This window comes from Dipodomys ordii, unplaced genomic scaffold (genome assembly GCF_000151885.1).
Source record: "Dipodomys ordii isolate 6190 unplaced genomic scaffold, Dord_2.0 Scaffold38, whole genome shotgun sequence".
NCBI lineage: Eukaryota > Metazoa > Chordata > Mammalia > Rodentia > Heteromyidae > Dipodomys > Dipodomys ordii.
Window position 1 is genome coordinate 5,690,434 of NW_012267254.1, and position 13,703 is coordinate 5,704,136.

The 13,703-nt window shown below is 45.0% G+C and overlaps 1 protein-coding gene across 1 annotated transcript; it reads right to left on the bottom strand.

Annotated features, from left to right (window-relative positions):
• Nucleotides 1–345: 345 nt before the first annotated feature.
• Nucleotides 346–13,006, bottom strand: Rab33a (RAB33A, member RAS oncogene family). The gene is made up of 2 exons (XM_013018110.1): nt 12,400–13,006; nt 346–941 (listed from the first exon to the last, which is right to left on the bottom strand). Exons 1-2 carry the CDS (start codon nt 12,655–12,657, stop codon nt 486–488), a joined length of 714 nt encoding a protein of 237 aa, XP_012873564.1. The 5' UTR covers nt 12,658–13,006; the 3' UTR covers nt 346–485.
• Nucleotides 13,007–13,703: the final 697 nt, after the last annotated feature.

Genomic DNA, 13,703 nt, shown 5'->3' on the forward strand with positions numbered 1-13,703 from the left:
TAGCTAAGGAACTTAGGAAACACCGAGTCCACAGCACCTTTTAGGCCCTTTCTATCCCGCCACCTGCATTGTCTCTCTAGAAAAACATGCCTGTATCATAGTCACTAGGGGCTTATGCTCACGAATGATATCAAGAGAATGAATTAATCCTGAAGAAGTGATTCAAATAATGAGAATTTCAGGTTGCATAGAAGGCTAGCAGGCAATGTGCCTTCACATGCATTAGTGGTAGAGTAGCTTGCCTAGCATGTGCAAGGCCCTGGATTCCATCCCCCTCCCCCCCCCCTCCGCCTCCACTGAGGAAAAAAATAGGTCTTCTTGCAGAAAAGCAAGAAATAAAAAAACCATGTGATAATCTATACAAATTTTATTTCGATATCAATTTTTATGGAAACAAGCAGGTGTCAGCATTATGCAGGCACAGAGAAAAAGGAAAAGGAAGAAAACCACCAGTGATAATTCTCTTGTATTTACACCATTTGGTTTCAACAAGGACAGGAAGCTTTGCTGTTAGCTTCCTGTGGGAACTCCAGTTTCTGCACCTTGCCTTGCTGCCTGTCAGCATCCCGATATAGCAGGGATTTCTGGGCCTTCAATCGGCAAGCCAGGCACATGAAAATTGACTCCACGTTCTGGCTCTCTTTGGGGTCCTTGGCTGATGTCTCAAACAAGAGCATGTTGTGGGCATCAGCAAATTTCAAGGCTAAATTGGAGGGTACCTGGATCTGTTCTCGCAAGTCACACTTGTTACCCACAAGCACTTTCGGGACTAGCGGGGGCACAGCATGCCCATTGCATTCTTGGATCCACATTTTTAGATTGGTGAAGGAGGTCATCTTGGTGACATCATAGACAAAGACCACTGCATGTACATTGCGGTAGTAATGCTCGACCATGCTTTTACGGAAGCGTTCTTGGCCTGCTGTGTCCCACACCTGAACCTGGAACAAAGACCCAGATGTGGAGTCAGAAAAGGAAACACAAACAAGAGAACACAAGTTTCTGTAGCATTTATAAAATAAGGTTACAATCCCTGACACAGGAAGTCGTTTTTGGAAGATTACCAAAATGGGGTTTACCTGAGTATTGCAAGTTTTATGGTTTGTCGTTTTCCTTAAAATTATTACTTGAAGGGGTTGAGTTAAAAATCTGAAAATCTTTAGCTGATGAACTAGAACATAAATCAGCCGACTGTTTTAGATGGCAGTTTGGCAGTATGAAGCAAGAACTTTTAAAATATTCAGAGCTCACGGGGTGCCGGTGGCTCACACCTGTAATCCTAGCTACTCAGGAGGCTGAGATCTGAGGATTGAGGTTCAAAGCCAGCCAGGGCAGGAAAGGCTGTGAAACTCTTGTCTCCAATAAACCACCAGAAAACCGGAAGTGGTGCTGTGGCTCAAGTGGTAGAGCACTAGCCTTGAGCTGAAGAGCTGAAGGACAGAGCTCAGGCCCAGAGTTCAAGCCCCAAGACTGACAAAAAAAATATTCCCAGCTCTTAGAACCTATAGTCTCACTTTTAGAAGTCTATTCCAAAGACATAATAAAGACGTGCTCAAAATTCCATACAAATAGATTAATCATACTGTTATTCATACTTTAAAAAAACAGGAAACAGGAAACAACCTAACAGTTCACTAAGAAAGGAATAGCTATACAATGGGCTATAATGCAGTCATTAAAAATAATGTCTTCAAGCTGGGTGTTGGTGGCTCAAGCCTGAAATCCTAGCTACTCCGGAGGCTGAGATCTAAAGATCAAAATTCAAAGCCATCCTAGGTAGGAAAGTCCCTGTGAGACTCTTATCTCAATTAACTACCATAAAAGCCATAAATGGAGCTGTGGCTCAAGTAGCAGAGCACTAGCCTTGAGAACCAAAGCTCAGAGACAGTGCCCAGGCCCTGAGTTCAAGTCCCAGGACTAGCACAAAAAAATAAAATGTTTTGGGCTGAGAAGGTGGCTTAGTGTTAGAGTGCTTGCCTTGCATGCATGAGGCCCTGGGTTTGATTCCTCAGTATACACAGAGAAAGCCAGAAGTGGCACTGTAACTCAAGTGGTAGAGTGCTAGCTAGCCTTAAGCACAGAGCGGCTCAAGGACAGTGCCCAGGCCCCGAGTTCAAGCTCCAGGACTGGCAAAAAAATAAAATGTTTTCCAAGACTAAATAGTGAGGGAAGTACTTATAAACTATGAGTAGGGGGAGAGAGAGAGAAATTTTATACAGCCTTGGGCTCAATCCTAGCACTAAAATATCTTTGGGTAGTTTCTTTCATATTTTCCAATTTTCTACTTCAAAGCGTGTTTGTTATTGTTGGTTTCGTGGTTTTTAAATTTTTGTTGCAATTTTTTGCAGTACTGGGGATTGAATCTATGTCCTGATACATGAAATCTCTACCACTTGAGCCATGTCTCCAACCCTTTTGTTTTTGTTTTTGTTTTTGAGATAGGGTGTTACTAACTTTACCTGGGCAGGTCTGAAATCTGTGACCCTCCTAACTCTGCCTTCCAAGTATCTGGGATTACACAATGTACCAACATGCCTGACTTTCTTTTTTGGCAGTACTGGGATTTGAACTCAAGGATTTACACTTTCTAGGCTTGAGTCACATCTCTAGGCCTTTTTGCTCTTGTTATTTTAGAGATAAGACTTCATTTTGCCTGGATGGGCCTAGACCTCAGTTCTCCCATTTACACCACCTGCTGTAGCTGAGATGACTGGCACATACCATCATGCCCAGTCTTTTTCTGTTGAGAGGGGTCACATGAACTTTTTTTCTCCGGCTGACCTGGATCCATAATCCTCCCAATCTCTGCCTCCCATGTAGTTTGGATGACAGATAAGTACTACTAGACCCAGCTGTTGGTTGTGATAGGGTCTTTAGTGGCCTCAAACTACAATCCTCCCAATCTCTGTCTCCCAAGTACTAGGATATCAACTGTATTGTTTTTAAAGGAAATAATAGTTAGCTTGAAATTTTTCACTTTTTATTTGTTTGTTTTGTTGAAGTCCTAAGTCTTGAACTCAGGACCTGGATGCTGTCCTAAACTCTTTTTGCTCAAGGCTAGTGCTCTACCATTTGAGCCACAGTTCCACTTCCAGCTTTTTGGTGGTTAATTGGAGATAAGAGTCTCACAGACTTTCCTGTCTATGCAGGCTTTGAACCACTATAACAATATAACTTGTGGGTGGGAACAGGAGAGAGCAAGGAAAGGGGTGACATTGTCCAAAAAGAAATGTACCTGACTTATCAGATTGTAACTCCTCTTTGCAATAACAATGAAAATTGAAAATTGAATATAATAATATTTTTGAAAAAAGAAAAATAAATAGCCCAGCCTTGTCTTGAACTCTCTATCCGATCCTCCTGTCTCAGTCTCCCCACTTCTGGCATTGTAAGCACAAACCACCATGCCTGGCTTTCACTTTAATTTACTGATTAGTTATTTGAAAGATAATTTAACTCACTGGATTTTCTCCTGCACCTCAGCTTTTGGGATAAAGAGCAACTTCAGAAGGATAAAAGTTGGTATCAGTGACATGGGGTAAAACAATGAAAGCAGTGACACTCATCAGGATACATTATAGTCATAAGTTGACATGCTGAATTGGAATCCTGTGGTACAATTCTGTAAACATTATTTTTAAATGACAAAAAACTCCCTGTGGATATTCTGAGAATCAATTCATATTCAAGGTCTCTATATTTTTTCTCTATATATCCAAGGTCTGGGCCAAGAAACATTCATACTGACAATGATGGTCCTGAGTTCCTACACAGTTCTCAGTTATCAAAGAAAATTTGATTATGGCCACTAATTGGCCTCCAACTATGACTTTTATTTAGAATTAGAAGTCAGAGAGTATAATCTAGTAACTGTAAATGAATCTCTTTGCTGACTGAGGACCTTACAAGGTCCCAGAGTCATCATTCTGAACATCAGCTTTCATTGTCCCTTGTGGACATAGCCTCCACATTCCTCTAGCATGACTTTCAGGATCACCTCTTTTTGTACTTGGATTTTCCTGTTCCTCAGTCAGACCTTCTTCTGTCAGACTAACCTCCTAAAATCCCTGCTCACATCAGCACATCATCTTGTTCCTCAGGAAATTATGGTAGCTCTCTACTGCACATGTCATCAAATGGAAAATTTTTCTGTCTGCCATCATTTGACCTCTCACAGCCTGATTAAGTTACTCAGTTATACCTAGTTCATTCCCTCCTCCATGCCTTTTGTCCTGCTGGTTCATCGTTCCCTGAAACAGCTCTTTTCCCTGTTTTGATATCACCTATTCTTTTTTTTAATTTAATTTTATTTTATTTGTGAACATACTGTACAGAGGGGTTACAATTACATGGGCGGGATAATGTGTACATTTCTTACCAAGAATTGCAGCCTCCTCCTTTGTTTACCCTTCACATCCCTTCCCAGCCTCCCCCCTCCCCCCCAACCCCAATCCGATATCACCTATTCTTGTTGTTTTGTTTTGTTTTTGCCTGGCATGGGGCTTAAACTTAGAGCCTAAGCGCTGTCCCTGGGCTCTTTGGTTCAAGGCTAGCACTCTACCACTTTGAGCCACAGCGCCACTTACGGTTTTTTAGTGGTTAATTCAAGATAAGAGTCTCATGGATTTTCCTGCCCAGGCTGGTTTTGAACTGTGATCCTCACATCTCAGCCTCCTGAGTAGCTAGGATTATAGGTGTGAGCCATCAGTGCCTGACTTTCATTCATTCTTGAAAACTCAGCACATATATCTACCTTCCTCAAATCTTCTCCAACTTCTTTTCAATTCTCTTTTTGTGGGAATTTCTATATTGCACTTTGAGTCTCTGTCATTCACTTAAAATGTATTTCATCAGTGCTCTCGGCCCTTCTCTGTGTTAACTGTAAGCAGTCTTTTTCTATATCAGTTTGCTCATTGAGGAACAGGTTGTTACCATCATCATGATGGTTATCATGATTATCACCACCAAAAGCAGTATTAGCTAGACCATGGTAGTTCACACTGGTAATTCTAGCTACTCAGGACACTGAGAGCAAAGTTGCAGTTAAAAGCCAGCATAGGCAGAAAAGTCTGAGAGACTTCATAGCCAATGAATCAGCAAAGTGCCAGACTAGAAGAGCAGCTTAAATGGTAGAGAACTGGAAAACTGGGCAAGTGCAATGAGGCCCTGGGCTCAAACCCTGGTACTGGAAAAAGAAAAAAAAAGTATTGGCATGATTCACTAAAACGACAAGCAGTCTGGCAGATTAGGTATCTGAAAAGTCCCTTTCAGAGACAGCATCTGACTTCAGTTACACCCAAAATTATATTTGTCTTAAAAAATGGACTTGCAAACAGGGAAATAAAATATTTTCATTCCTTCCACCCTTCTGTTCTGAACAGGAAAAAAGGAGAAAGAACAGCCAGGAGAAGAATGGAAGTCAGTGGGAAGAAATCAGGTCTTGCCCAGAAATAACATGACCATTTGTCTCTTGATCTGTACTTCCAGCACCCAACTCCACAGTAGTCTTAACTCTTGCCTCTTGCCTCTGAGTAAGACTGAATTCCTCTCAGCCCTCAGGCATGTGGCAGATGCTTTAACACCATGAGCTCAAGACTCTAAAAATACCTGCCACTCGCAGGAACATGGGTGGGAGTGTGTGAGGTGTTTGAGGCTGAGTAAGGTTAGCTGTTTGGCTTCCTAATTGTGTATCACACTCCCTCCCTGCCGAACTTGCAAGGAGGGTCCCTCTGCTGGAGACCTCCTTTATTTTTTTTCAACATTTATAAAGAGAGCCTTGAAGCTTCTATTTGGAGGCTTAGAATTTCAACAGTAGGCACTGCTCTCTTATCCTAGCTCTTTGTACTTCCTGTATGTGGTAAGAGTTAAGCCTGGAAGCAGGCTGCTCTCAGCAGAAAATAGAAGAATCAGTAGTGGGGCCTCAAAGTTCTCAGAAAAGGAATGAGATCAATCAGGCTCACTGGGTACATGAGATGCCATTTTTCCATTTGTGTTCAGTGCTCCTGTTCTCAATATCCTCAAAGCCCATGGTCTCTGCCAGGCAGTGAAAGCATGTGCTTCCTCTCACCTATTCCTCCCTGTCCCAACCGGACAGGACTGACAACTGCCTTTGAACCCTTCACATATATCCATATCCTCATTTCCCTCTGAAGATCAGTGGGGTGCAGTAGAGTCAAACCAACTGGGATGCAAAACATCTCCCAAATCATGTGCTACTTAGGTGTCCTTATGCAAGTTACTTTATCTCAGTGTCCTGATCTGGAAAATACAGATAAGAACAGCATCTCTTGGAGGAATGCCGTGAGCATAGCATTCCTTGGAAGTGCATGACTAACCTTGCCTAACACAGTGGTCCCTCAGTATCCATTAATGATTGGCTCCTGAAGCCTTTCAGACAACTAAAGCACGGAAGCTCAAGTACATATATGATACAGTATGACACGTATCATTGTTTATGAACACATACCTCTGGTATGCTTTAATCATTTCTAGGTTGTTTTTTTGGTGCTGGTACTAGGGCTTGAACTTGGGGCCAGAATGCTATCCCTTAGCTTTTTTTCCACTCAAGCCTGCAGCTTTACCACGTAAGTCACAGCTTCACTTCCAGATTTTTGCTGGTTAATTGGAGAAAAGACTCAGATTTTCCTGCCCAGACAGACTTTGAACCATGGTCCTCAGATCTCAGATGTGAGCTACCAGCACCCTCTTAGATTACTTATAATAGCTGACATGATATAAATGTTACATAAATAGTTCTATTTCTTAGGGAATAGTGAGAAAGAAAAAAAGCCTGTATAGGATTAGCATACGTGCAATTGTTTTTGAATATTTTGATCCTCCTTTGATTGAATACAGATGGCCAACTGTATAAAACCTCTCTCCCTCCCTCACCTGAAATCACCAAATTGACTGTGTCTGAAAGGATGAACTGGGTGGTGTCAGGAAGGCAGACTCCACTTCTTCCACTTAGTAGCTGATTGAATGACTAACCTGATCACTTAACCTCCATTTCCTCATCTCTATAATGGGAACTTGATATTTCCATGGTTGCCAGGATAACCCAATGAAATAACATAAGAGCTTTAACCAAATGTAAAGTGCTCTGCGAATATCAGTTGTTACGGTCTCAGAAAGCCCATCAGCCTTCCACTGCTCCTATTGCTCCTTGTCCTAGAAAGCACAGAAGGCTTAGCTTCTGGAAGCTGAAAGACATAAGGCAGGGGCAGTTCAGTGAGGAAGGGGATGGAGAAAAATACTGCCAACGTGCCATTGGTGGATGACAATGGGCCCAAACTGATGGGGAGCTGGAGGGAGGAAGGTTTTGAGGGATACATCACGGGAAAATCACCGAACAGAAATAAAGCCTTAAAAAAGAGACCATTTTCCAAGAGCCATCCCTGCTTGAACAAGCTTCAGCAGCACCCACCCCACCACCAGCCCCTGTACATGCTCCTAGCTGACATGGGTATTTTTTCTCTTTAGGGAACATGTCTGGCATCTTTCTATCCATGAGGTACGAATGACCTTTTGTTGCAGGCTGATAGGGTAGGGCAAAAGTGCAAAAAGAAAAGTGGGGAGGAGGCAAAGGCATCTGAAATCTTTGGAGGACACTCTAGTGGATGATGGGAAAAGTTTAAGAGAAATCTTACTTCAACTAGCTGTACTATCCCATCTGCATGTCACACACACATACACAGAGAGAGAGAGAGAGAGAGAGAGAGAGAGAGAGAGAGAGAGAGACAGAGAGAGAGCCCTGTTAGAAAATGGCAAAGGAGGGGCTAGGAAGGTGGCTCAGTGGTAGAGCGCTTGCCTTACATGCATGAGGCCCTGGGTTCCATTCCTCAGCACCACATATACAGAAAAAAAAACCTGGAAGTGGCGCTGTGGTTCAAGTGGTAGAGCACTAGCCTTGAGGGCCAGCGCCCCAGCCCAGAGTTCAGGCCCCACGACCGGACCCCCCCCCCCAAAAAAAAAAGAAAATGGCAAAGGAGAACAGAGAAAATAAATTTCATGTACAGAAAGAGAGGCAGAGAGGGAGACAGAAACACACATTGCTAGATAATTAACCATCAAACTGACTGGAAGAGGATGGAAGCTTAGAAGCCCCAAGGAAGACATGATGTCATTCTGACTGCAGGCCGCATCTAAAGAACACTGAGCTCAACCTTCATCCACTCAGTAATGTGACACAGGAAGTTGTTCTCCCCAGTGAGCAGCAATCTACAGTTATGGGCTGTACCTGCCCACAGCCATAACTGACCTGCAGTTTACCTGGTCCCAAGGGCTTGAGGCAGAGGGAGTGTTTAGCCTGTAGGAAAAACTAAACTAGGCAGAAGGACCACTTCCATGAGAATTTACTAAGAACATCTGAGCCTTCCTCTACTACTTAAGTCCATTCACTGTTTCTGCTACTCCCTCCCATTCATTGTTTGCCAATGCTTTGGGACTGAGACAGACTCAATATGATGAGCTAAAAGTGAAGATGACAGACATATTATTATTATTAAGGAAAGCTTCACCTTTTTCCCCCAGTGGTAGTAGAGTTCAAACTCAGGGCTTTATGCTTAGTGAGAAGATGCTCTACCTTCCCAGCCTATTTTTGATACAGTCTCACATTTCCATACAAGCCAGTCTTGTATAGAAATCCTTTTACCTATCCCTCCCATGTAAGTGGGATTACAGGTGTACACCACTCTGCCTGGCTTCTGCCCTTCCTTTCAGTGTTGAGAGATGCCTCCGCCTTTACTAGGTTGATCAGGAAGAACTGTCAGCTTTCCCATATGATGTCTCTGTCACAAGTAACCCAGCTAGTCAAATTGACTAGTGGAGATTTATGTGCTCTTCTAAGCCTGGCATCATAATACATGGAGAAAAGTAGCCAAAAGGGAATTAGGAGGCCTGGTTCTGTGCGATCTTGGGGAAAGTTACTTGCCCTTATTGACCCCCAATTTCCTATATGTAAAATGAAGGCTTTAAATTAGAGAATCTCTAAGGTGTCTTCTATCTCCATTCTTGGATTTTCATGCACACAGTGAGACATCGCAAGGGCCAAAAGTAAAACCCAGGTCCTCAGTTGAGTGCCCTGGGTATGACGAAAAAGGACATGTTTCCCCTTATTTATTTTTCTGTGTTTTTAGGGTTGGAACCCAGTGCCTCATGCATACTAACCATATACTCTTTTCTCTGAGCTAAGCCTTCATCCCTGAAGGAGACATCGTTAACCCTCCTAGGTGCCTGACCTAGAAGAAAGAAAAACTGGCTTCCCAGCATCCCCCTTCTCCTATTTGAGGTGGCTAGACATTGCCCCGTAGAGTGAGTGCAGCAGAGCATGGCTCTGAATCTGAGTTGAAATCTTGGCTCTGTCACAAGGAAGGCAGGTGACATGCTTAGGCTCAAGAGTCAATAGATCCATGTGTCCTTGGATCTACTATTTCCTTTCTCAGCCTCAGTGCCCTTATCTGTAAAATGAGGATGAGAAAAATAATCCTAATTCATAGGGTTGCTGTGATTATCAAATGAGACAATGCCTGTGCAGTGCCTAGCCTGGGGTCTGTGTTTATCCAATAAATAGAAGACACTATTTCCCATACATTGGAAGCTTTTCTTGAGTTCCTGTTAACCAGAAAACACAGGGTTATAAATGTGATGGGATGAGGGTAAGGGACAGAGTGAGTGGAGAGGCCAAATGGAGCTATAGTCTCTTAGGGCAGCCTGATAATTAAGAGTGTAGCTCCAACTATGGCAATTCAGTCATCCCCCAGCAGTGGTTTTCTGTCATACATGCTCCCCTAGGACACAGTGAGGCAGCCTGGGAGAGGGCACACCCTAATCTGGCTAAGGCCTCTCTCCCCCCTATCCTACCAGGCCTGCTATTTTATAAGCCAACACTACCTTGGCCTGTCACACTGAACATTTCCCTCTTGTCCAGAGGTAGTCTGCCCTTTGGCAGTCACTTCCTAGCCTTGTTTTGGCACTTGTTCCTTGAGAAACTCCAGAGTAGTCAAAGCATTGGCAAAATCTCTGATCTCTGCCATCTTCCCACCGACATGCTGCTCGCTCATTTGCCAGATCTGGCCTTGATATTTCAGTAGCTTTACCAGAGGCAAGGGTCACCATCTCCCTACTCCTACACTCCATCCTGAGCTCCAGCAGAATTTGCCCTCCGAGAGCTCCTCCTTCAGCAGTGTCACAAGGCTTTGTCCTCTTGAATATATCATCTTCCCTGAAAAATCCCTATGAAGGGCTTATTTGCACGTGGTGTTGTGCTGAGCTCTGTTTCTAGTGAGTCACACTGTCACAGGCCCTGCCCTCTGGGAAAGAGTCTGGAATCCTTGGCAAAGACTATGAAACCTAGTTTCGATAAATACAGGGGTGGTAGAATGGAAAGAATGGTCATTGGAGGGATGACTCAGGTCCACTCCTCACCCTCCATTCCTCACATTGCAGCTTCTTCCTTCCCTCTCCCCTCTTCCCTCCTTTTCTTTTCTTCTCTAGGCTCTCAAATACTTCAGATGGAATTATTTCCCCCCTTCTAAGTCTCAGGAACTCTTTGGCTCAGTTTCATGCTTGATTTTAAACAAATGATAGTGTTAAGCTTTAAGGTTTTTGAGGGTTTCAGAGCATCTGTAAATATACTTGTAACTTGGATTAAGAAGTCATGTTTAAAACATTCCAGAATCTAATAGCCTTACATTAAAGCACATAAACTCACTAGAAGTCCTTAACTGTGCAAACATCAACATGAGAATACTTGGAAAGGACAAGGGATGGATCCCTTCTTTGACTTTAAAAGGGTATGTACAATTTCCTTTCCAATATGTGAGGGGGGTAAAAAGATCACAAGTTCAAAAGAATGTTCTAGTCCTCTCCCCGCAAGGCTCTCCTCTATCAGTACTTAGCTGATTATCTCCCTGACAGCTAGAGCCTTGGCTTAGTTTCTGAAGCCATTTTAAAATGCATTCATTTTCATAATCAAGGAACCTGGCATAATTTGGAGTTATCTTCACCAGCCTCCCAGTTGCTCAATCTTTCTCTGTACTTCATTCAAAAGAGAGGCCTGTGGTCACTTTGGCTGTTTGACAAGTAAGAGGTTTGTCTTCACCTTGGACCCTTCCCTGGGGTCCAATCATAGACTCAAGAAATGGCCAAGTGTTTGTGTAGAGGAGCTGGTCAGTACCCCCCCCCCCGTGCCTTTTTTTTTTTTTTTGGTTCCGGTCGTGGGGCCTGAACTCTGGGCCTGGGCACTGTCCCTCAGCTCTTCAGCTCAAGGCTAGCACTCTACCACTTGAGCCACAGCGCCACTTCCGGCTTTTTTTCTTTTGCAAAAGGGGTGCTGAGGAATCGAACCCAGGGCCTCATGCATGCAAGGCAAGCACTCTACCACTGAGCCACCTTCCCAGCCCCCCCCCCGTGCCTTTTTAAGACCTTCTCTCCCCATCATCATGCCCCTCCTTGCCTCTTATGACATGCAGCTGCTTTGCCATGTTCTCCCTCAAGCTATCCCCTGCATTTTGACATATTTCTGCCCTACTGATTTTCTAATAAAGGCGAGCCCAAATAATCTTACAAAAATATTTTACTTAGTTTATTTGATAAACTATATTTTTTGGTTAGGGACAGGCAAGGCACTTCCCATAGCTCTCAGAGAAGTTGCTTTACATTTTTAAAAAAGGCCTTCTGAAGACAATGCCAGCAGAATGAATAATGGCCAATTCATTCATTAGGTTTCTCCAGACAAGGAAAGAAGATACCATCTGAAAGAGGCTCTTCCCAAAGAATAAGTTTTGTCTATTATACAGGGCCAGTGCATGACTGTCTCAGTCTTTAAGGCTGGTGGCTTTGTGCCATAACCAGTCCACTCCACCCCTGTCCCAACTCAGCCTCAAATATTACTTGTAAACTGGAATTTGAAATATAACAGCTTTCATTCTGGACTGATTTCTATTCTGTCCTATTCCTCTACTGCCACAAGGCTCAGCTGATGCGGGTGTTTTGTTTGTTTTGTCCAGTCTGCTAGCAGTTGAGAGGTTAAAAGATATGTAAAGTGTTTTAGGATTCATCCCATAGACCAGGACCATGCCTGTCTCTGCCCACAGGCGCCGCTGCTCTAGCTCAGGGTCAAGAATGAGCTCAAACGTGCTTTCTTTTTTTTCCCTCTTTCCTCCCAGAAGCTGTCAAGCAGGGATAAGAATGCAAGCACTCCCGCTTGCCTAGAAAAATTAGGGGAGGTGGGGATGCAGCCACTGAAATAAGCAAAAGGAGATAAGGAGATGCTGAGGGTTTGGGGGTTTGGCAAACTGTAACACAGCCAGAGCAGGACATTTTTAACCGCTAGAGCTATGCTTCAGGAGAAGCCCCCTCCCAGGTCCCTCCCTTCCCGGACCTGACCGGCTGGATCACCTTGATCTTCTCGCCCTCGATTTCCACTGTCTTCTCCCTGAAGTCTACACCGATGGTGGCTTCAGTCTTGTCAGGGAAGGTTCCCCCGCAGAAGCGGAAGGTCAGGCAGGTCTTGCCCACGTTGGAATCTCCAATCACGATGATTTTGAAGATGCGAATCTGCACGTACTGGTCCAGCGATGAGTCGAGCTCCAGGGATGCCAGGCTTGCAGCTGAGGCGGGCTGCAGGCTCCCATGGTCCAGGATAGGCTGCGCCATCTCCCCGGGACCAGACTGGGGCCCCAACCCCCCTCGAGGGCTCCACACAAAGAAAGCGGCCACGTTAGTACGCTCGAGATGAGCGAGCTTTGTGCGTGTGTGTGCGCGCGTGTCTGAGTGTGTGTCCGCCCGTATGTGCGTGCGCCAGCAACGCGTGTGCGCGCGCGCATGAAGGGGGTGCCTCTCACCCCAACCAGCCGCCTCCCTTCTCCAGATCACCCTCTTTGCAGCTACGAAGCACTGACACAAAAGCCAGGGAAAGGAGAGGTGGTGAGTGGACAAGCCGCTAGCCTTCTCTTCCTGTCTATGCAAGTGCTCTCTGTTGGGACGCTCAGGCTTGTGATCCTGCGCTCGCCTTTGCTTAGACCCTCCCCTGTCTGGACCCCAGGGACACATTGAAGGGAGACCGAAGGAGGAAAAGGAAGGGAGGGGTGGCATAAACCATCAGGGGGAAAGACTTCCTTTCTCCATACCCTCACATATACTATAGATTTCAGGCTTGCCATTCTACATGCTCTTATTGCATAGGGTCAGTGTGTAGGGTGCACAGCTGGGGAGGACAAAGAGAGCTTCTCCCTAAGAAAAAGCTGGAGCATTTAAGCCCCCCCCCCCCCGTGCAACTCAGTGGGGGGTGGGGTGGGGAGTCGGAGATACTTGTTTGCACATTGGGAGTGGCAGGCAACTGTGCCATGTCTCCGGGGTCCCTTGTCTCCCTCTAAGCCTTGGGATAAAAGGATGTTTTTCTCTTATTGAGGAAGCAGGTGCACAGTGGGGCTAAAGGAACCCGGCAGGGCGCTGCCAAGACAGGCAGTAGGTTGTGGAGGATCCTGTGCAGCTGGGAGAAGGGAGATGGGGGTGCGGGTATGCGTTTGTAAAGGGTGTCGCTGCTTCTGTCAAAAGACGTGCCAGATGTAGGGGTAGGGGGCGGTGCGTACCAGGCGCCAACCTCCCCTCATCACACCACGAGCACCCATCCTCTGAATGTTCAAGAGAGCAGCTCCCATTGGCTGCCGCAGTCGGTTGTGTTTAGCTAGCCAATGGGGAAG

Bases quoted from the DNA above. Each gene is read 5' to 3' on its own strand.
- Rab33a (XM_013018110.1), bottom strand. From the start codon at position 12,657: ATGGCGCAGCCTATCCTGGACCATGGGAGCCTGCAGCCCGCCTCAGCT. The intron at 942-12,399 runs GTGATCCAGCCG...TCTTTGTTCCAG, and splicing joins TCGAGGGCGAGAAGATCAAG to GTTCAGGTGTGGGACACAGC.